Consider the following 20,930-nt stretch of genomic DNA (forward strand, 5'->3'; position numbering starts at 1 on the left):
GCCAGTGTATTCAAATGTTTTACTAATGAGCATGTTGTTATTAATCCTCATATTGAATCATCAATTTGTTAAAATGTGATGAATTCCTATTTGAAGAGATATCTTTGATCACAACTTCCAATCATGCAAAGAGCATGCTTACATGTACATGTAGTACAGCTAATTTTTTCGTTATACTAATAGGTAATTTTATTTGTTACACTGAGTTCCAAACTAATTATTTTAAGCAGCACTATCATGACGGTTAAATGAGAATATTGTAAACTTGTATCCTCCCTTTTTCCATATCCAATTTTTGGTGTTCGATAGTTAGATGATACTGAGGTGTTACCATTCCTCTTACTGACTTCTCAATAAGGTTGTTCCACAAATGTTCAACCAATTCAATTCTCAGAAAACCATTGAACTCTAATAAACTCCATTGTAACTATTGTAATCTTACTCATTAAAAACTGCTATAAATTCAATTTACCATTCATTGGATGATTAAACAAATCAAAAAACAAATTCAATATTTGAAAAAACTCAAAAGCTATTGAAATCTAAAGAAATGACTGAACAAACTCACGAAGAATTATTCAACCAAAACGTATGTGGAAGTGGTTTGGCATTCAAGAAGGTAGTTCGTGAATTATTCAACAATCGTATTGTTCCTGCAACCAAGAATCTTCAACAAGTCAATCCAAAGATGCTCATCTTGTTGGATTGGGCTTCTCTTGCTGCATTGCCAACTGAAACCAAGTACAAGTATGGTGATAGATTTGCTGAAGATACCTTGTTGAATAATTGCATCAAATTCTTAACCGAATGTCCAAGATTGAGTAATATGAGTGAAATTGCCAAGGTTTTCATCAAGGATCCTGATTGTAAGGATGCTTTCATGGGATTGGAAAAATTGATTTTCAGAGTTGTTCACAATGCTGATAGTAAGGATTCTTCTGGTTTCCTTGGCTATTCTTACAAGGTTAATGGAGCTGATTTGGTAGTCACTTTGGAATGTAATTTGACTCTTGTTATGAAGGTTGCCAATGAAAGACAAAGTCCTTCTGCTGATTCTGAAGCTAAAAAGTTGATTAATGCTTTCTAATTATGAAAATGGTGGTCCTCAATGCATCAATAAAAACATGCTTCCAACTTTGAAGCATATGTTGATAATAAGTAAAATCTTTATTTGCAAAAAGACTACAGCACCACAGGTTCCCAAGTTGTCTCCAACCTCAGTACTGATGTGGCTCGACGATGCTTAACTTCTCAAATCGGACGGGATGAGGTGCATGAATCGTGATATGGCTGTAGCATTCACTTTCGCAATTTCTGAAATTTTAATCTAGCACAATCAGTTTTTGTTTCATTTATTGAGCCTTTTTCAAATTAATTATGGAAACAAACCTCTGTCATTCACCACCGAATGTTTTCTTTTTGGATGGAATTACTTAGAATAATTTATTCTATTGACCAGATATTAGAGTTTCATTGAAGAAATGATGGATTTTCTCGTGTTATTTCCATCTAACAAACTCTTGAATTCTTGTGTGAAAGAAGAAATGAGAGGAAGTGCTTCTTCCAACCATAAACATTGCTCTGTAATCTTGAAAGAGGTATCACAGTTGACAGTACCAATTTCTAGAGGAGGATCATGCTTGGCAATAAATTCTCTATTAACATCAAGCTCCTGAACAATATCATATTTTGAAGGATGTGAAAGAGCATTTGGCCCAAACACAAGAAAACCTCTTTGTAAAGATTCTAAATGGAAAATATCATTAACTTCAGGCATGAGATCAATATAAATAATTTCGCCACTTTTCATTTGAATTGAGAAAATATGGTGATCATCTCCCCATCTACTCAAAGCACCTCCTCTATAAGATGGTGCAGTATTCCAATTTACAGTACTACACCTAACCATTGTTTTTTGAATTCCAATCTTCTCAATTTCTTCTCCATTCCATTTGAAAATTATTCCACCTTGTTGCACCTTGTTAAACAATGAACAAAATGCTAAAACATTTAAAATTCCCTTACTTCTTTCACATCCCATCACATATTTGTTATATAAAGGAATGGACATGTCAGGATTTGCCAAGTAGAAAATTTCAGGTTTAGTAATTGTAAACTTGGATGATTCTGCAGTAGGATCAAAATTATCTTCTAAAATCCATGTTGTATGGTGTGATTTTTGTTGGATTCTCCTCAGTGATTGATCAGTCGAGAAGGTGGATCGGAGCACTTTTCCGAGAGTAATCAACTCTTGATGTAAATCAACTTCTCCTGCTACTTGTGATGGAATCATTTTTTATTAAATTATTATTTTAATATTTGATATTGAATTAAATTACAAAAAATTGTGATGATATCTGCCAACAGCCGTGACACACAAACTTCAAAACAAAATTCCATTGTTGTGGAGAACAATCAATCCAATGAAGATCAAGATGAAAAGGAAAAATTAAATAATATTCAACAAGATTCATCCAACAACAAATCAATTCCTCCTATCAATCATGAATCCCGAACAACACATTCATCATCATCATGGAATTTCATTCTCCTCTCCCTCCTCTTCATCACTATAGAATTGATCATTTATTTATATAACAACAAGATTGCTTCCTACTTATTAATTGCTACCAATTGTTCATCATCATCAGAACAATCTCCTGAATTTTCTACTATTAGTTGTTTGTCTCCGAGGAGAGTTATCTATGGCTGGTCATCAAATGCTCAACCTCAAATTCTACTTTCAATTCTTCTCTATCCAATTATCTTTCCCAATTGGATTACATTAATAGTTGGTTTGATTATTCTCTATTCAATTCGTGAGAGTGATTCATTCTCAAAGCCTTCGATTTTTAAGCATTTAATTAGACTCTATCAGATACAATATAGTACTTTTATTATTAGGATGGTGTTATCTTTCATTAGATTTAGAGCATTTGGATGGACAGAGGATTTATTGTGGGCCTTTGATGCTCATCATTTTGTTTCGTGTAATATGGGAGGAACAAGTTTTATATTGTATCATCTTGTGAAATACTTTTCTGATGTGAGTAGTCAGCAACATGGTGGAATATTGAAAATGATTGTACCAGCCTTTATTGCTTTTATTCTTCACTTTACAAGTCATTTACCACTTGCATATATTCCTATGGTTTCGTCCACTTTCGCGAACCAGATTCCTTCCAACTATTTGATTGATCACATATCTGCCATCATACTAACCATTGTATTCTCAGAATAATTCATTGTAAAATCCAAAAATTGAGAAAATACAACTCTTTGATTTTAAGGCTAAACACAATTTAAGGCTTTTTTCACTCTGATTCAACTCTCTCTCAATTCTAAAAAAAAATAACTCAATTAATTAACAATGTTTTTTGGAAACGAACTGGTCTCAAAGAAGGGTATGTATTCTGAAAATTTTCAAAGCCTTACATGTTATTTTCTGTAGAACCTATCCGAGTATTGTGGTTGGCAGCAACACTTGGAAAGAGAAGTAAAAAGCTGAGTAAGAAGAAGATACTCGAGGCTAATATTCCATCGTTGACAAGTGAAATTATTGAGAAGGGTAGTAAAATGATCATCTCTTCATCTATTAATGGTCAATCATCAGGTAACATGGATGGATATGTTGATTATTCTAGTTATTCACTCCGTCTATCAAGTACTCTTCTATTGGGAGTTGTTGTCATCTTTAATAAGAAGGCTCAATATTTACTATCGGAAGGAAATCAAATGGTTCGTAAGGCTAGACAAATTTCTGTTCGTTTAGATCAAACAACTGACTCGACATTATTGGACAAGAAAGAGGCTAGATTTGAAGCAATTACTTTAAAGCCTTTCAAAGATTTCGAATTGATTGCTGACACTTCAGTTTTAACTATGGATGAGGAATTGATGGCAAGATGGTATAGATTAGTAGGAGCAAATAGTAACGGAGAGTGTAATAATGAGGAGTTGAGTAACTTGCAATCATCATCAGCAATAATAGAAGCTGAATTGAATGGATCCAAGACTTTGGAAAATGAACAACAGGGTGCTGACATTAGTATGATTAAACCAGTACGTGAGTCTGACATTTTCATGGCTGGATTAGATATCTTCGAAGCTGGTATTGATCCTATGCATGAGCAACATGAGGAAGACTTGAACAACAATGGTGGCGATCATGAGTTGGGTGGATTGGAAACCTCAATAATTGAGCAAGCTCCTATGATGATAGGGAATGATAATGAGCTCGATACTGCATTCACCAATCCAAAGAAGAGAAAGAGAACCTCTGTTGGTAAATTAATTATTGATGACCAAACTCAGATATCAAGCGATACTATGCGTTCCATGATACAGGACTGCTCCTCTCTACTAACTACAAGAGGTTCCGTAAAGAACAATCCATTCTCAAAGACTGATGACTGGTTCAGTACAAACATCTTTTCCAGAGACAAGCTTGATAAGATAACAATGGATAGATTATTCTATACAATTCCATGTGGTTATGACTCAACCAACCGACAGTTCAATAACGACTTTTCTAATATTTGCACAAAGAGTTTAAAGAGACGAAAATCCAACGAACCATCTAATGATAACAATAATGCAGCAGTAGAAACATCCAAACAGCTACCTGATGAAGATATTCAACATCTTAACAATTTCCTTGATGGAGAGCTTGGAGGTATTGATGTAGACATTGAACAACCTAGAGAGGAGCATTTCGATATTCCAGAAAGACAACTAGATGAAGATGAGTTGACTTCAATATTGCTTAATCCTGGAGACCTTTCTGTATTACTATCACCAAACGGGCCAACATTCCAAAAACAAACCTCACCTCAAAAGAGACCATCTCTAATTGCTGACGAAACTGACGAATTGTTAAAGGTATTTGAAGATAACTCTGCAATTCCTGCATATTCTGGATCAACAATGGTACCTAAGAGTTGGGGAATGTTGGAATACATGAAAAAGAAGGTTGAAGAGGAATCATTGAACGTGAATAATGGTGGAAAGGTTTATCTGTCATTTGACAAGCTTATTAGGGAAGGTAACAACACCAAACGGTTGAGGGAAAAAGCAAGCCAAGGTTTTTATCAGTTATTGGTATTGGCCTCAAATAATCATATTGAGATTAAGAGTTTGGACAAAATTTATGTAAAGCAATAGAAAATACAAATTGCTCATATCTCGAAAGCTTAATGTAACTTGGTAAACACTAATAAAACTAATTGAATAAGAATCAAAATCATTGGATTGAAAACAACAAAATATCTAGTCAAATCCAAAACACTCAAATAAAATTCAGAATCAGAGTTCCATGGATTTTTCTATAAAATTATTAATTTCCAATAATTATTTCACTTAAACTTACCTGAAGCAAATCCTCTTGTTTAGTATTGACAACTTCCTTACAAATTGGGCATGAATCCTTCTTACCAAGGATCAACCAACCATACAAGCAAAACTCATGGAATTTGTGTTGACAAGATAAAACCTTAGTTTCTTGAATTGTCTTTCTCTTTGATTCTTGAGCAGCATCACCAGTAATTCTTCTTGTGAATGGTTGATCTGAAGAGCTTTCAAAATCAGCTGCAGATCCACCTCCTTCAAAATCTAAATTGGTATCATTCTTTAATTCCTGATTACAAATTCCACAAACATGATGTAATTGAGAAGGTGAAACATAAAACTTATTTCTATCAGCTTCCAAAGATGCACTAATAGCAGTAGAACAAATTTCACCACAATCTCTAACAAGAACACCAAAATAAAGTCCATAGAAAATCCAAATTTCAGCTGAAGGGAAAATAAATCTTCCAAAATCAGAATCCATAAGTAAATATTTGATAATTAAAGTGTGAAATCCAAATAATATTTGTAAAACAAGCATTACTGTTCCGAACAAGACAGAAAAGTGAGAGATTTTGTAAACTGAGAAAAACCAAACATAAACCTTCTTTGGTGTGTTAGGAGCCAAAGCCCTTCTGAGAGAAATATAACCAAGATAAACTGTAAATAGAGAATAAACAAGCCACACAATCATCATTCGTGAAAAGTGTGTCAATCCTCCGATAAATATACAATATATTGCAGGGAATAACCACATTAAAAAGAAGGAAGTCATCACATATGAATGTCTATGATATTTCTTCCACAATTGTACAACAAGTTGTAAAACAATAACCATCACAACAACAAAAAGGAAAAATCCAGCAGGAGCTGCCGGATGTTGTTCATGTTGATTATGTAATTGTTGGTGTTGTTGCATCACCAAGTCTTGTTGTGATGCCATTTTTTAGTATTTTTATATTAAATTCTTAAATATTTCAGATATTTTGTGATTTTAAAAAAGAAATATCAAAATTATTAACAAAATTGGTTTTTTAAATAATTTAATCATCTTCATCTTCAATTTCAACATCAGATCCTCCTTCAACTTCTTCTTCATCACCATCTCCCATTTCAGCATCACCATCTTCATCATCGGAATCAACTGTGATAAAAACATCATCCTCAATTGGTTTAGAAGCAACCATTGGAATAAATTCATTATTTGGATCATTGACACTTGTCAATTTGTTAAGAACATTAGAATCATCAATTTGCATCATTGCATTATCCATGTTGAATTGTTCCACAACACTTTCTCCTCTCTTTGGTGGAAGTGTATAGAAAGGTATTTTACCTGTATTCCAATCTCTCAAAACAATTTTACCTGCTTCTTTAATATTTGGTTTAGATCCCTTCAACAATTTACCACTTTGTTTAGCAACTTGTGTCAAGAATTCTTCTGCTGTTGTGAATGCTTGAACATTATATCTCCTCATAAGTCTTTCTGGTTTACATCTCTTCAAAATAATTCTAACAGGTTCCACAGTATCTTCCAATTGTTCAATTCTGACAGCATTACGAAGAATAACATCTGAATCCAAAGAAGCTGATGAGAAAATAATACCTGGACTATCAATAAGTTTGATATTACTATCTAATTGAATTTCCTTAGCACAAGTTGTGACACCAGGTCTTGAACCAACAACAGCAACACGTTGTCTCTTTAAAGAATTGATAACAGAACTCTTACCAACGTTTGGATAACCAATAATACCAACTGAAATAGACTTTTTGATATCTTCGCTTCTGGCATAATTCTTCAATAATTGCATTAATGTATCAGCACCCAAACATCCTTTCATATCTTCTGTTGATCCTTGTGAAAGATTCTTTGATTGTTTTTGTGTATTAGATTTGAAAGCAATTGTTGGGAATTCCTTTCTCAAATATTCAAGCCATTGTGTAACAACTTCACGTGGAACCATATCAATCTTGTTCAAAAGAAGAATAATCTTCTTATTCATATGTTTAGAAAGAATAGCCTTTTCAATATTCAAACATCTACAACCCATTGGATCTCTGGCATCCAAAACTTCAATAATAACATCACTTGCTTCAACAGTCTTATTGAATTCCTTATAATAAGCTCTCTTAGAAGCTGTTGAAAGTGAAGCTTGTTTAATATCTCTAGCATCAAATGCATCACCTTGACCATCTTTCATAAGTTCTTCCTTGGCATTGAATTCCATTTGTTTACGTTGGGCCATATATTGAAGATGGGCCATTTCAGAAAGACGATTATTTTCCTTTTGTGTTTCTACTCTATTGGTCTTCTTTGAAAGTTGGTCCTTTTCCTTTTGTTGTTTTTCTTCTTGTTTCTTTTGATAGATCTTTTCTAAAATTTGCTTTTTATCAGGAAGAAGATTTGGAATTCCGAGATCCTTCTTAAGTTCTAATCATCATCATAGTATTGGATGAAAACAATCACATCGGAATCAATAATTTGAATCTACTTGAGAACAACTTACTATTTCTTGGGAGAGCAATACCCTTCTTGGCGGCCTTTCTAACCTTTCTATCACGTTCCATTTTCTTCTTGATGAGATTAACCTTCTTCTTCTTGGTTACTCTACTACTCGATTGTTTGCCCATCTTTTATGTTTAACGTTATTTTTTTTGCGAATCACACAATTATTTGAACAAGAGAGTTTCAACATCATAATGTTGACCATAATAAATATAATAAATAATTTATTTTCGTTTATTGGAAGCAATTAATGACACTGTTTACTTTTGAATGGCAATGTTGAATGAATGGAACTGTGTTTTGCTTCAATTCTATGGTTGATGATCTTGATTCGTAAGGGAAGTGAGCATTCTTTCCGTGAGAGGAAAGGTACTATGAGAGCTACTCTATTTTAACTTCTTTAATTTGATGAGTGTTTGAATTTTGGAAATGGCCTCTGTGAATCGATCTCTATAGACACTGTTTCCAATAATTATTCTAATGAATATTATGAATCCAATTATTGTTGTAATCAGAAAGAGATACTTTTGAAGTTTTGAGAAATAGGAGAAGTGAATCAAAGACTACATGCTGTGTAAATAATTCATTTGAAATAGAATTAATACTTACATTTGTTGAATTGATAGATTTTTCCAATATTTGATATGATTCTTTCAGATTCTTGAGCAATCCTTCAACATTATCATCTGTTCCTTTCGAATTTCTGATCAACTCTTCAACTTCCTCAATTGATAAGTCAGGATTATTCATTTCTGACAATATATGTTCCATATCATTAATTTCTGCCACTTTTTCTTGAATTTTCTGTGTGTAAATGCGTGTTTCTCTGATCAAATGCTCTTCCATCTCAACACATTTGTTTTTCAAATCACCAATTGTGATCACTTCAACTTCTCTGGGTGGTAGCGTATTTTCATCTGGTGTCAATTTGTTAATGAGTGAAAATGAAACAATATCATTATTACTAAGTTCAGATGTTGAAGATGATTCGAGAGTGATCGTCTCATTCAACCAACGAGTCCAATTATCATCCAGTAATCCACTATCTTCTTCTACTTGAATGCATTGTAATAATTTAATCAAATATTGTCTTTTTGCATCAACACTTTTTACACCATTTAGGCTTTTCCACATTTTGTATTTCACACTTTCCGAAAATTTAAACCAATATGGCTTCATGCTATCTAAACAATCCCCGATCATTGCTTGCTTAAAAAGAGCAGACATTTCCACTTGATCTTCCTCATCAGGAAAAAGATCTACTGGCAATTTTGGTAAACCTGTTGTTGTGTTGATCAAATCCAAATTTATCAATTTATTGAAATTACTTTCAATAAGTCCATCCATCACGGTTGATTCTTCATCCTCCGATTGAGTACTTTCCTTCTCATATTCTTCAGCCATTTTTTTTAAATTTAATAAAAATCAAATTTAATTAAATTTTTAATATCATGGAAAGGGAAGAACACTACTTTATGCAAACAGTGGACCTTCCAAGCAATAAACTTAAAGAGACATAATTTACAACATTTAAATTATTCTAATGTTTAATGGAAAATATTTTTAAAAAAATATGGAAAGATGAATGAAATATTGAGTAGACTTGATGAAGCGAGTGAATCCTCGTCATTATCACCAAAGGATCTATTGAAATATTTAAAGGAACAGGAGCAAACTATTGAATTGTTGATCACCAACCATCGGAACGATTTTAACTTTAATCAATTTGTTTTGAAAATTATACATCATGCTCACAAGTGTGGATTTGAAGAGTTGGTGAGGTTGATATTTGAAAGGATTCAAAGTGATGATTTATTACGAATTTTAAAAGAATCATTGGAAAATTATATTCTTTCTAATGATGATTCTACTTTATGTAGTGTAAATAATTTATTCATGGGGTTGAGATCTTTTCAATCACCATTTGGAATGCTTTCGGAAATGGTTAGAAATAATGTACATAATAATTACCTATCAAAGCAATACGGAGATAAGAATCATGTATATACATTCCTCAAATATTGCTTCAATGAATTTGTAAATATAGTTTTTTGCAATGATCCATACTCCTTTTTCAAAAGTTTGCTGTATAGCTTGATTGTGATTAGGAAAGAGGAAGTTGGAAAGCGAAGGAAAACAGTACAAGGAGCAGATGTAACCAGCAAGGGGTTATACCAATTCAATTTTAAGAACATATTACAATTGTGTGATACAAGCGCTCTGAGGAAACAATTCTTTGGACTTCTTATTCTAGTAGTATTGGAAATACCACAAGAAAAATTGGAAACTCTACTTCCCTCATTCATAGAACAGGAAATTTTAGAAAATGAAGAGATTCTTGGATTATTATTGGAAACTCTGAAAGAAAAGAATGTTGAAAATAGTACTATTGCAATGATTTATAACGCCTTGGTAGTTTTGGAAGATGAGTTAGGACGTGAAGAGGAAAGTAGAGGAATTAACTCGTTTTGTAAAGTCTCTACAATGAAAGACAAGATCTTGAACGATTATCCAAATATGTTCTACTCTGAAGATGAAGTATTCTTGAGAGAAATCAATGCTACAAACAACTTTGATGTCATCATTTATCAGCTTGAGGCAAAATCAATTGAGGATCTGTTGAAACTGTTAAGTTTATCTGACAATACTCATAATTTGACGAACTCAACATTGGCTTGCATTTTTATAATAATTGAACGAATAATGAGTGGAGCAATTGAAAGCTCTCTTACCGAAAAATTATTGTTAGCACAACAGATCAAAGAATATTTACTTAAATTTATCAATTTTGCAACCACTGAGTTCTGTAATTATTACAAAGATATTGTACTGGAGGGAAAGGACGTGTTGGATATGAATCCAAATACAAAGAGATGGAAAGAAACAATGGTTAAGATATTTCAACTGATTGGAAATCTTCAAACAGTTTTCTTTGATGACAATATCACCCAGGAACAAACGGGCTTAGCATTGCTATCTGTAGACAATCAAATCATTCAAAACATTACCTACCTTTACCTGTTTTCCAAAGTATTGGAAGCCACTGGATGTGCTGAGCTCAGTATGGGACTTTCTCAAACACTTCTGAAATTATTGAATATTTCCAATACAGATCACCGAGTAACAATCAATAACAACGATATCAAAGAGGTTTGTATCACATTTTCATTACCAAAAAATCTAAAACTCTTAAAGTTATTCAATGGATCACTGTATATAACACTCTGTATTATGAAGGATGAAAGCATGAGAATTTCAATGGGAGCGGAGGAAATTGAGGCAGTCCAATATATGCATGATCTTTTCAAAAAGACTGAAAGCATTTCAATTCCTAAAATTACTGTGGAAACTCTTGGTTTCATGATGTATAGTATTGTAAATAGCGAAGAAGAGGCGAATAATATTATTTCCAATCCCATGATGTATGTTATTACACGGCTTGGCCCTTTTAGAGATACTATTGAAATCAAGTTATCTTCCAGTGGAACTGTTAAGACTAATGTTCCTCAACCTCTTTATATGTTGACCAGTAAGTATTTAGATATAATGTTGATTTATTAGAAATGATTAGAGTTTATTGAGATTTTTGGAAATGACAAAACAATTTCACCAAGAAATGTTTACACTGCAATGTGTTTCATGATTGGTATAATTGAATCCTACTCAAAGCATTTTTATGAAAGATTAGATTCCACACCATCAGAAAAAAGACCTGCCATGTTTTTATACATTGAAGAGTGTTCAAAACTTTTAGTTTTCAAATTCTCAACCTTGATACCATTATTGAATACTGGAATGAATGCATTTAAAGGGCTAGATAGTATATATTTGAAGGCTTGCACCTCATACATGTCATTTATTAGTGCATTTCTATTGAAATTATCAAAGTCAAGAAAAATTGAGCTGGTTTCAGTGTTAATCAAACAGTGGTATGATAGGTTGCTCCAAGAACCAAAAAATCCCAACTACCATTCAGATCTACAAGCTATGGAACAGGTTCCTGTGTTCTTCATGTTTCATCACCTTCTCAAAACTAATTATTTCTTCAAAATGATGTCCCACGAAGATTCAATTGTTGGAGTTAAACTCTTGAATTCAGCAGAAAAAACAGGAAAGGTATTTGAATTTTTCTCGATATATGTGGATGCATGGCTAGACATAGCAATGAATACTGATTCCCTTAATTTTGACAAGATAACATCCAAATCATTGACCAAAGCAATATTGGAAATATTTAATCAATATATTTCCGCTAAAGACTCTTTCGAGTCACTTTCAAATATTGATATGTTTGTCAATTCCACACTCAAAATATTCAAAAGCGAATTTATTAATGATGCAAGAGGTAACCTTTTGAAAATATATGATAAGATAACAGAGATAGATAAGGTAGCTCTTGCTTTCTTGGACTCTTTGGAAAGCTTGGATAACAAGCATCCATTACATAATTTTTTGGAAATTTTGGAAAAGAAGCCAAAAGAAGATGGTGTAACATTCTCAGTCAAATATAATACTCTAATGATTTTTGAGAAAATGGCCAAGCACATGAAACGAGTTATTCCCAAAAATCCTGAAAAGATTGATTCTCTTATTGATTTTTTGAAAAAGCATTCCATAGTTCAGAGAATGGTTGCAATAATCAATATCAAAGATGTAGATCCTAATATTAGCGAGGAAAGTCTCACTTCATATTTCAATTACTACGAGTCATTGTTGGATGCAATCCTTCCACTCTTGACAGTACTTCCTAAAAACGAGGAATACTCTATCAATTTAATTTCTGAACCACCTCTCACTACATTGTTGTGTAAATTATTCCAAAATAACCGAAAGCACATACTGAAAAAGTTTCCAAAACTATTGAGCACACTTTTTACTCTCTATGAGAAGTGTCTACAAATATTTGTAGTCTATTCCAAAACATCAAAAGAACATGCAAAATTAGAAGAATTGCGTGAGAAACTCTTTTCCAAATCTTTCATTTTCATTATCAAGACATGCTTTGTAAATATTCCACTGAGTAATCAAGATGCTTATTTGTGGAAAAGAAGTGATGATCCTGGTAGAGATCTTGCTAACTCATTAATTAATATCATTTCAGAAATAACTCAAGCGATAACTTCTGCTCCAAACTTGTTCAGGAATTATTCCCAAGTTTTAGAGGAAAATGGTGTGTTGCCAATTTTACAGAAAGTTGATCTTCCACATCCAAAATTGAAAATTATTATTGAAAGATTATCCAATAATAACTCATCATCTCCCTCCTTGAAACAATATCCTTCATTTGCTAAGCCAAGCTCATCAAGTTCTGTACCACCAGCCACAAATACACCACCAGCAAATGACAGCAGTAATAACTCAAACAATGCAAGGTTTCAAACTACAAATGCATCATCGTCCACACCAAAACCTCCTGTTTTTAGACCTCCAGATTCGGCTTCAAATCAGACAGCTACCAAACAAGTATTTAAACCACCTCCTAGAAAATAAATTATTTCCTTCTTTTTTGATTATAATTCTTACTGTTATTATTACTGCTAGAAGCATTAGAATTAGGATTTTTAAGCTTTTCAATTTCTTGTTTTGCAGTATAATATAGTTTGGAAATATTAACACGAAGTTGATTGTTTTCAGTTTCCTTCTCCTTCAATTTATGTCTTGTTTCATCCAATTGTTGTCTGAGTTTTTCCACTTCAGTTTTCAACTCTTCTATTACTTTCCGATCATAGTCCCTTCCTAACAAATCACTGACAAAATCGTGTACTTCTTCGTTAGACATTTTTTATTATTAATTTACAACCTTTAGACAATATTCAATTACAATCTTTCAGCAAAGATTTGAGTCATATCAAACTTGATAAAGGTTCTTTGATAGGCAAACAATGGTCCAGAAGCATTGTCTTGTCTTTCGTAAGCAACGTAGACGTTATTCTTAGCAAAATCAAAAACAGCAGCTTGAACATTACCAGTGGCAGCCATACCCATAATTTGAATTGCTGTTTCAACATCATATTGACCATAATACTTTTGCATCAAAGCACCAAGACAGTATGAGTGAGTTGGTTGTGGATGCTTATCCCAGTAAACAACTTGCTTCAATCTTGGATGTTGTGGATAGACAGGTTGAGTCATCCAATTGTAGACATTGAGTTGTTTGGCACTATATTCAACACCTCTGAATTCACCATTAGTACTAGAACCAATACCAACATGAATACTGCAAGTTCTTTGAGTATTAATCAATTGAGTGAGACCAGAATCCAAATCAGTAGCAAATTGGAGAACATCACGAAGAGCAAAAGTCCATGGCTATATTTTAAATCCATATTAAAATTATATTGTTATAATTGAAATAGCATTGATAAATTATAAAAAGGAAAATAAAAATCTTAATATTAAAAATCATCACTCAACACTTACCTTACCAATTCTAGCATTATTTTCTGGATGGCCCAACCAAACCTTTTCAGAAATGGCAATGCTTGAATTACTGTAACCAGTAATAGAACCAATCAAACCACAGAAACCAATGTTAGCAAAAGCTTGAGAACCAGGTTCAGTTGGGTGATAAACAACCATAGCTTTGCATGATCTGACAGGACTGTGAATATCCCAATCCAATGCACGAATTTGCAACAAGGTTCCATTAATTGATTTAGTAGCATCACCCCAAGCTCCGAACATTGAGCATGCAGCTTGAATAATTTCAGGAATATAATTCATACGGATCAATGATTTAAAACTCATTCCAGAACCATCAGCAATACCTTGTAATTCATCAATGAAACGTTTAGGAACATATGATTTAGTAAATTCATAATTTAAATCAAGAGCAGACTCCAAACCAAATTCAACAATATATTCAGCCCATTCCTTTGGCAACTTATCAAGAATATGTGTCATATTCAAGATTAAGTCATCCAAATACTTATCAAAGGTTGGAATTAAAACACTCAATTCAGGTTTAAACAATTCACCATAGGCTTTACCCATTTCATAGGCTGATCCATAAACATGAACCAAAAACATGGTATCATCACCAGCACCAGCAAGGAAACGTTTACCATTTTGTGTTGATCTGACAAAGGATGGTGGTCTTGTATAGATGGTATTAGTATTTGGTGCTCCATCACAATCAGAGAATTTATCTTGTTGTTGTGCTTGTTTGATAATGTGTGAGAGTTTTCCCTGTCTCGATTCAACAAGTGTTGTAGAACAAATCGACAAGATAACCAACAACAAGGTGATGGTCAATAAATTAGATATTTTGATCTTCATGATGATAGATAGCTCACTCCTCCGAAGATTTGGTTTTGTTTTTTAAAAGCATCCAGTTAATTAGCCAATGTGCTTCCTTCCTCACATCTCTCTTCAAGACAACATATGGAAAACAATGTTCTTTGAAGAATCATCAACAAAAAAAATGGACGGTTGACGATGGAGTAAGCCTCAAACCAAGTTAAAATGGAATATTAAATCAGTAAGGAGTTATTAAAGGAGTTAAGAATGGTTTTTTGTAATCTTGAGTTTAAATAAGAGGTTACAGAGGGAGGTGTTATTAGTTTCGAAATTGTATGCTCTGTTCAACAAAGTGATGAGTCAAATCATGTTTGCTGCTTGTTACTTATTGCATTTACTTGAACAGTAGATAACTTAGTAAAGAATAATTTTGTTTTAAGTGTTATACAGAATTTACAGATTAAATAATTATTTCAGTTTTGAGCCAAAATACTCCAGGTCCTCTAACGATATAATGTTCACCATGTGGACAAATAGAAAGAGATTCTTCAAATGCAGTAAGTCTTCCAATATCCTCAATAATAAATTCATCACTGGCTGTTAATGGAATTTCAATATGTGTGTCAGTGGCAAAGACAATAACTTGAGATTCTTGTGGATCTTTAGCTCTCACTTTATGGAAGTTATGAGCGGATTGTGTTGTGCTATTGCTAATGGTTACTTCTTCCACTTGGAAATTTGATAATGGCAAAACTGTTGTGACAAAGAGAATATCTTCCAATGATTTCAAACAGAGTACAGGATTTTTCTATTCCATAATTAATAACAAGATTTAAAACACTCAAAAACTTACACAATCCAATTCTAGGGCTGTAATTCTTTGATTTCCAGACTGTGTTGATAAATAAATGTCATCACTTCCACTATTACTTCCATTTTGGAAAACTTTAACTGGTACCTTATCTTCAAAAATGTTGGTCAAAGAAGAAGAAAGAGATGCTGCTCTTGCCAGAGTTATCACATTGGAATTAAGCATAGGTACAATAATCTTTTGATTCTTATTGTTTAAAGTGAGATGTACAACAGAGTGATGTAAAATATTGTACTGTTGGAGAATCAATTTGAGAGAAGATGGTGGACTTGGTGTTGCAATTGATATGATATTTCTGGATTGGTGGGTTTGCAATGGTGGTGGTTTTTTCTTAAATGCTGGAACAGGGGGAAGATGAAATTTGGACATTTCCATTTTTTCTGCTTCGAATTGGCTCTTTTTTGAGTTAAATGGTGGTGGAACTTTTGGTGGTTGACTTGATCTCAATAATTCGTCATCAGTAAGATCAGTTGAATCAGCAGTAAGGGAAGCGATTGGCTCGGAAGTATGTTGAACAGAGCCATTTCCAACTAATAAATCGAGGGCTTCATCATCTTCTGGGCTTTTAATCTCCTCATCCAATCCACAGGTATTTAAACCTGTTTCAGTATTTTGATAACACAAATCAACAACAAAATCATTTGCACTCATGTCCTCACTCTTCTTTGGGGTAAGAGTAGATTCTGAAGATACAGTTTCTGTATGGAAATAAGTAGTGTTCATAGATCCAAAAGTTGAGAATGAAGAAATCCCCAACTCTGAAGATGGAGTTTGACTATATTTTTCATGAAGTCTTTCCAAATATTCATCCTCACTAATAGATTCGGAACTACTAACAGTACCAGCTGATGGATTGATAATTGTCAAATGATGTGGAGAGGTTGGTGTTGTTCTATTTGAACGTGGTTGTTCTGTTTCTAACTTGGAACCAATAGTGAGAGTCGGTTGTTCCTCTTGATGATGATCATTATTACCTGTTACTGTTGGATCAAGTAGAGGTTTATCCGATACTACATCATCGGATGCTGTGAGTTGTGGTGTTGGTTCTTGATGTTCTTCAGCCATTTTTTATGTTGATTTTTCTTCCTTGTCCTTTTTTTACATTCAAAGGTAAATTTAGAGGTCGGTAGTAAGAGCGGCAGATGACGAAGTACTTGTGAAACATTTTTGGAACTCAAATATTTATCTCCTACCAAAAATTACATTATTAATCTTTTATAAATTCTTCCTAAACAAGAGTTTTAATGATTGGGGGAATTTATAATTTTAATTAATATCCAAATTTTATTCTAAAAATTGAAATAAAAAAAATGGCTAGTCATGATGAGGAAGTTTACATTGCTGAATTTTATAGTGGTATCGGAGGAACAAGAATGTCTCTTGAAATGATTCAAGCCTTTTTTGAGGCACAAGTAAATGGAAAGAAAATTAAATTTAATTGGATTGAAGCTTTTGATATTAATGAAAATGCAAATACTCTTTATAATAATTTATTTAATCACAAACCATGTGCAAAGGATATTGTGCATATTCCTATTGGTGATTTTCAAAATCATTATTTTAAATTATTTAAAAATTCATCATTGGAGCAAGCAAAGAAGAAATTAAAAACTGAACAAACAAGAAAATTAATGTGGACCATGTCTCCTCCTTGTCAACCATTTACTTTGAACGGAAATAGAAAAGATAGTGAAGATGATAGGTCTAAGAGTTTTCTCTTCTTGATGGCAGATTTATTTCCTCAAGTTCTACCAGATTACATTTTTGTGGAAAATGTAAAGAATTTTGAAATATCTAAAACAAGACAACATTTAGTGAATCAATTGGAAAATTTTGGATACAAGTATGAAGAATACTTGATTTGTCCAACACAATTAGGACTTCCAAATCAGAGAGTTAGATACTATTTAATTGGAAAGAGAGTAGCTAATATTACACCTCCATTAGAAAAAACAGAAGAGCTTAGAGAAATACCATTACATCTGATAACAGATCCACCAAAAACTATTTTAAGAGATCAGGAGCCTTTACGACCAAAAATTGATTTTGAGAGCTCATATGGAAAAGAGAAAATTCTACAATTAGGAGCAAAGTTAATCGACTTGTATGATTTAAATTCTATTTTACTCACACCTGGGGAAGAGAAAAAATACCAAACTGATATGATTTATTTGAACGAGAAAAATATAACAAAAATCAAAGGTTACAGATACGACCTAATTTTCAAAGATCCATATGGAAAGAAGAATTTAACACCAATCAAATCTGAGTGTAGTTGTATCACAAAATCATATGGTCAAGTTCAATTCCTTAGAGGAACAGGACCTATAGTATTGATTCTTGATGAAAATCAAATGTTAGATATTGATTCTAATGAAACCATTTATAAGAAAATTGATTTTGAAAATCCAGTAGAAACCATGATGCCACTTGGAAAGCTTCGATTTTTACATCCAATTGAGGTATCACGACTAATGACATTTGTTCCTTGGATAATGAACAACACAGGCAAACTTACCGTTAAGCAACTTTACAAGTTGATGGGAAATTCTGTTAATCCAATTACTCTTGCAAACATAATTTATTTACTATTTTCAAGTGATTCATTTTTGGCTTAATTTGTCTACAATCCTCTTAAGGTTATTTTTTGCGCTTGTGTAGCAATTGTCAATCTTGATTGCAGTTTCGAAATCAAATCTAGCTGCCTCCAGGTCTTCCATACATGTTTCGTATATACGACCCCTCATATTGAAAAGCACAGCGTTGGAAGGATCATTTGCTATTGCTTGATTAATGATGCTTAATCCTGTTTTGTGGTCTTTTAATTTGTAGCAATACAAGTTAGCACGATTTAAAAATACATGGACTGATTTCGAATCATACTTATCAGTGATTAAACTATAATCCTTAAGTGCTTGTTGATAGTTTTGCATATCCTCGTAACATAATGCTCTTATGAAATGAGTAAGTGCTTTAAACGGTCTACAACTGTCATCCATATCATGTATTATTGAATCTAGGTCACTGAGGCAATTTTCATAATCCTTTTTGATTATTCTATTGTACAGAACTCTTATCAACATAGATTCATCTTCAGTAGTAGTGTTAATATTTGCTTCTACCATATTTTCAATGAGTTTTTCGGTTATAGAGTGTGATTGCAGTTCCAAAACATCTATAATGGTCAAATATATTTTGAAGGAATCGTTAAGACTTCTAGAATTCCTTATTTCCTTTGATTTAGAGACAAGAATGTCCAATATGTGAGTGTGAGATTTCTGAGCTGGTTTTTCTTTCTTGACATCTTTGAAAATTTTCTCTATTCTTTGTAAATTATCCTTCGCTTCCAGATTCTTTGGATCAAGCTTTAATGCAAGAATGTAATCAAGCCTAGCTGATTCAAAATTTTTAAACCCAACTTCGAAAACCTTTCCTCTTCCAACCAAACAAGGTACTGAGCTGGCTTGTATTTTCAATGCTCGATTGTAATCTGCTAAAGCCATATCAAATTCACTAATCTTGAAGAATAATTGAGCTCTACTTAAAAATGCTGCAAAGTAATCTGGAGATAGAATGATTGCATGATTGTAATCTCTCAATGCGCTTTCCCAGTCATCTAATGAATTCTTGTACAAATCTGCTCTGCATTTATAAAGCATTGCAATGTTAGGATGATTTTCAATACCAATATTTAAATCGTTGAGAGCTGCCTCTACTTGGTCTGATCTTTGTAATATTAATGATCTGGAAACATATGCTTTGTAATAGTCGTAATCCTCAATTATTTTTCCGAAATCCATTTTGGCTTCAGAATATCTTTTAAGATCAACGTAGCAACATCCCCTTATATAGTGTGTTAAACATACAAGTAAATTGTGTTCACTTGTTTGGATTTCCAACAAATTAGTGCAGAAAGAAATGGTCTTGTGATTGTCCATTAAAATAGATCTGGAAAATATAGCACAACAAAATAAGGCAAGGGTGTAGTTTGGACTTTCTTTAACAGAATCCAAAAAGGAATACATATTATGTTCTTTGGAGTCCAGAATTGATATTTTCCTCTTCATTTCATTGTATATTTGTTCAGCTTTTGAGCATTCTGTTTGTACAATTATTTCATTTGATAAAAAGAGCAAATAATCCACAGTCATTATTTCATCAGATGATGAGCTTGGTTTGGAATCATCATTTCTATCAACTCTTTTGGGAGTGTACTGTCTTGACCTTGCTGTTTCCTTAACTTCATCAGCAGCATCCTTCTTGATTTTTTCAATCAGTGCATCCTTCTTCTTTTCAACCATCTTCTTAGCTTCATTGATGATATTCTCGATTAGATTTTTAACAAGCCTTTCCTGTTCCTCAAAAATCTGTTTTACATTTGTATCCTTACTAAGTTCTGCTTGCTTTTCCAATTCCTCGATCATTTCATCAATATTATATTTAGGTTGCTCCTCTTCCATCAAAACTTCTGGTTGATCACTTGCTCTCAACTCCTCTAGCTTTTTCGTATATTCCTGTTCGGTAAGAAATCCCTCCCTTAGTAGTGTGTTGAGAAGTATTTCCGAACTGGGACCTTCAGTATTGTTGTTCATTTTTTTAAAATCTTTTTTCAAATTAAACGGCTAGTTATCAATAAGGGTTATGGAAAGTTTATTCATTGATAAGGAACAAATATCGAATTGTGTTTACACCTTTAATTCTTGCTAAATATCACTCTCAGATGAACAAAATGATGTTTGCCGCCAAAACCCATACAATTTTTGCGCCAACTTTAAAAAAAATGTCAACAGGGGATATTAAAAACAACGTTGAAAAATTAAGAACGCAATTAAGAAGTATTCATTATAATGGGAGTTTTGATGTTGAGGGAATAATAAACGGAAAACCAGAAGTGTTTCTGCCGTTATTGAATTATACACTGCTGCAGTTTAGCAAATCTTTAGCCAAATTCTTTATACAAAAGGG

At 32.9% G+C, this 20,930-nt stretch overlaps 7 protein-coding genes across 7 annotated transcripts; 3 read left to right on the forward strand and 4 right to left on the reverse strand.

The window, feature by feature from the left end:
- Positions 1-550: 550 nt before the first annotated feature.
- Positions 551-5,163, forward strand: NAEGRDRAFT_46359 (uncharacterized protein; the record flags this gene model as incomplete). The annotated part of the gene is made up of 2 exons (XM_002681306.1): positions 551-926; positions 3,452-5,163. 2 exons carry the CDS (start codon positions 551-553, stop codon positions 5,161-5,163), a joined length of 2,088 nt encoding a protein of 695 aa, XP_002681352.1.
- Positions 5,164-5,335: 172 nt separating this feature from the next.
- Positions 5,336-6,289, reverse strand: NAEGRDRAFT_63297 (uncharacterized protein; the record flags this gene model as incomplete). Its single annotated transcript, XM_002681438.1, has 1 exon — positions 5,336-6,289. One exon carries the CDS (start codon positions 6,287-6,289, stop codon positions 5,336-5,338), a length of 954 nt encoding a protein of 317 aa, XP_002681484.1.
- Positions 6,290-6,365: 76 nt separating this feature from the next.
- Positions 6,366-9,259, reverse strand: NAEGRDRAFT_78391 (nucleostemin family protein; the record flags this gene model as incomplete). Its single annotated transcript, XM_002681439.1, has 3 exons — positions 6,366-7,780; positions 7,857-7,980; positions 8,465-9,259. The coding sequence occupies 3 exons, from the start codon at positions 9,257-9,259 to the stop codon at positions 6,390-6,392; spliced, it is 2,310 nt and encodes a 769-aa protein (XP_002681485.1). The 3' UTR covers positions 6,366-6,389.
- Positions 9,260-9,436: 177 nt separating this feature from the next.
- NAEGRDRAFT_46361 (uncharacterized protein) lies at positions 9,437-13,345 on the forward strand (the record flags this gene model as incomplete). Its single annotated transcript, XM_002681307.1, has 2 exons — positions 9,437-11,384; positions 11,832-13,345. The coding sequence occupies 2 exons, from the start codon at positions 9,437-9,439 to the stop codon at positions 13,343-13,345; spliced, it is 3,462 nt and encodes a 1,153-aa protein (XP_002681353.1).
- A 276-nt stretch (positions 13,346-13,621) lies between these two features.
- Positions 13,622-17,030, reverse strand: NAEGRDRAFT_78392 (uncharacterized protein; the record flags this gene model as incomplete). Its single annotated transcript, XM_002681440.1, has 4 exons — positions 13,622-14,164; positions 14,276-15,127; positions 15,588-15,902; positions 15,948-17,030. The coding sequence occupies 4 exons, from the start codon at positions 17,028-17,030 to the stop codon at positions 13,673-13,675; spliced, it is 2,742 nt and encodes a 913-aa protein (XP_002681486.1). The 3' UTR covers positions 13,622-13,672.
- Positions 17,031-17,275: 245 nt separating this feature from the next.
- Positions 17,276-18,583, forward strand: NAEGRDRAFT_63302 (uncharacterized protein; the record flags this gene model as incomplete). The annotated part of the gene is made up of 1 exon (XM_002681308.1): positions 17,276-18,583. One exon carries the CDS (start codon positions 17,276-17,278, stop codon positions 18,581-18,583), a length of 1,308 nt encoding a protein of 435 aa, XP_002681354.1.
- Positions 18,569-20,557, reverse strand: NAEGRDRAFT_46364 (uncharacterized protein; the record flags this gene model as incomplete). Its single annotated transcript, XM_002681441.1, has 1 exon — positions 18,569-20,557. One exon carries the CDS (start codon positions 20,555-20,557, stop codon positions 18,569-18,571), a length of 1,989 nt encoding a protein of 662 aa, XP_002681487.1.
- Positions 20,558-20,930: the final 373 nt, after the last annotated feature.

This window comes from Naegleria gruberi (assembly GCF_000004985.1).
Source record: "Naegleria gruberi genomic scaffold NAEGRscaffold_6, whole genome shotgun sequence".
Taxonomy (NCBI): Eukaryota; Heterolobosea; class Eutetramitea; order Acrasida; family Naegleriidae; genus Naegleria; species Naegleria gruberi.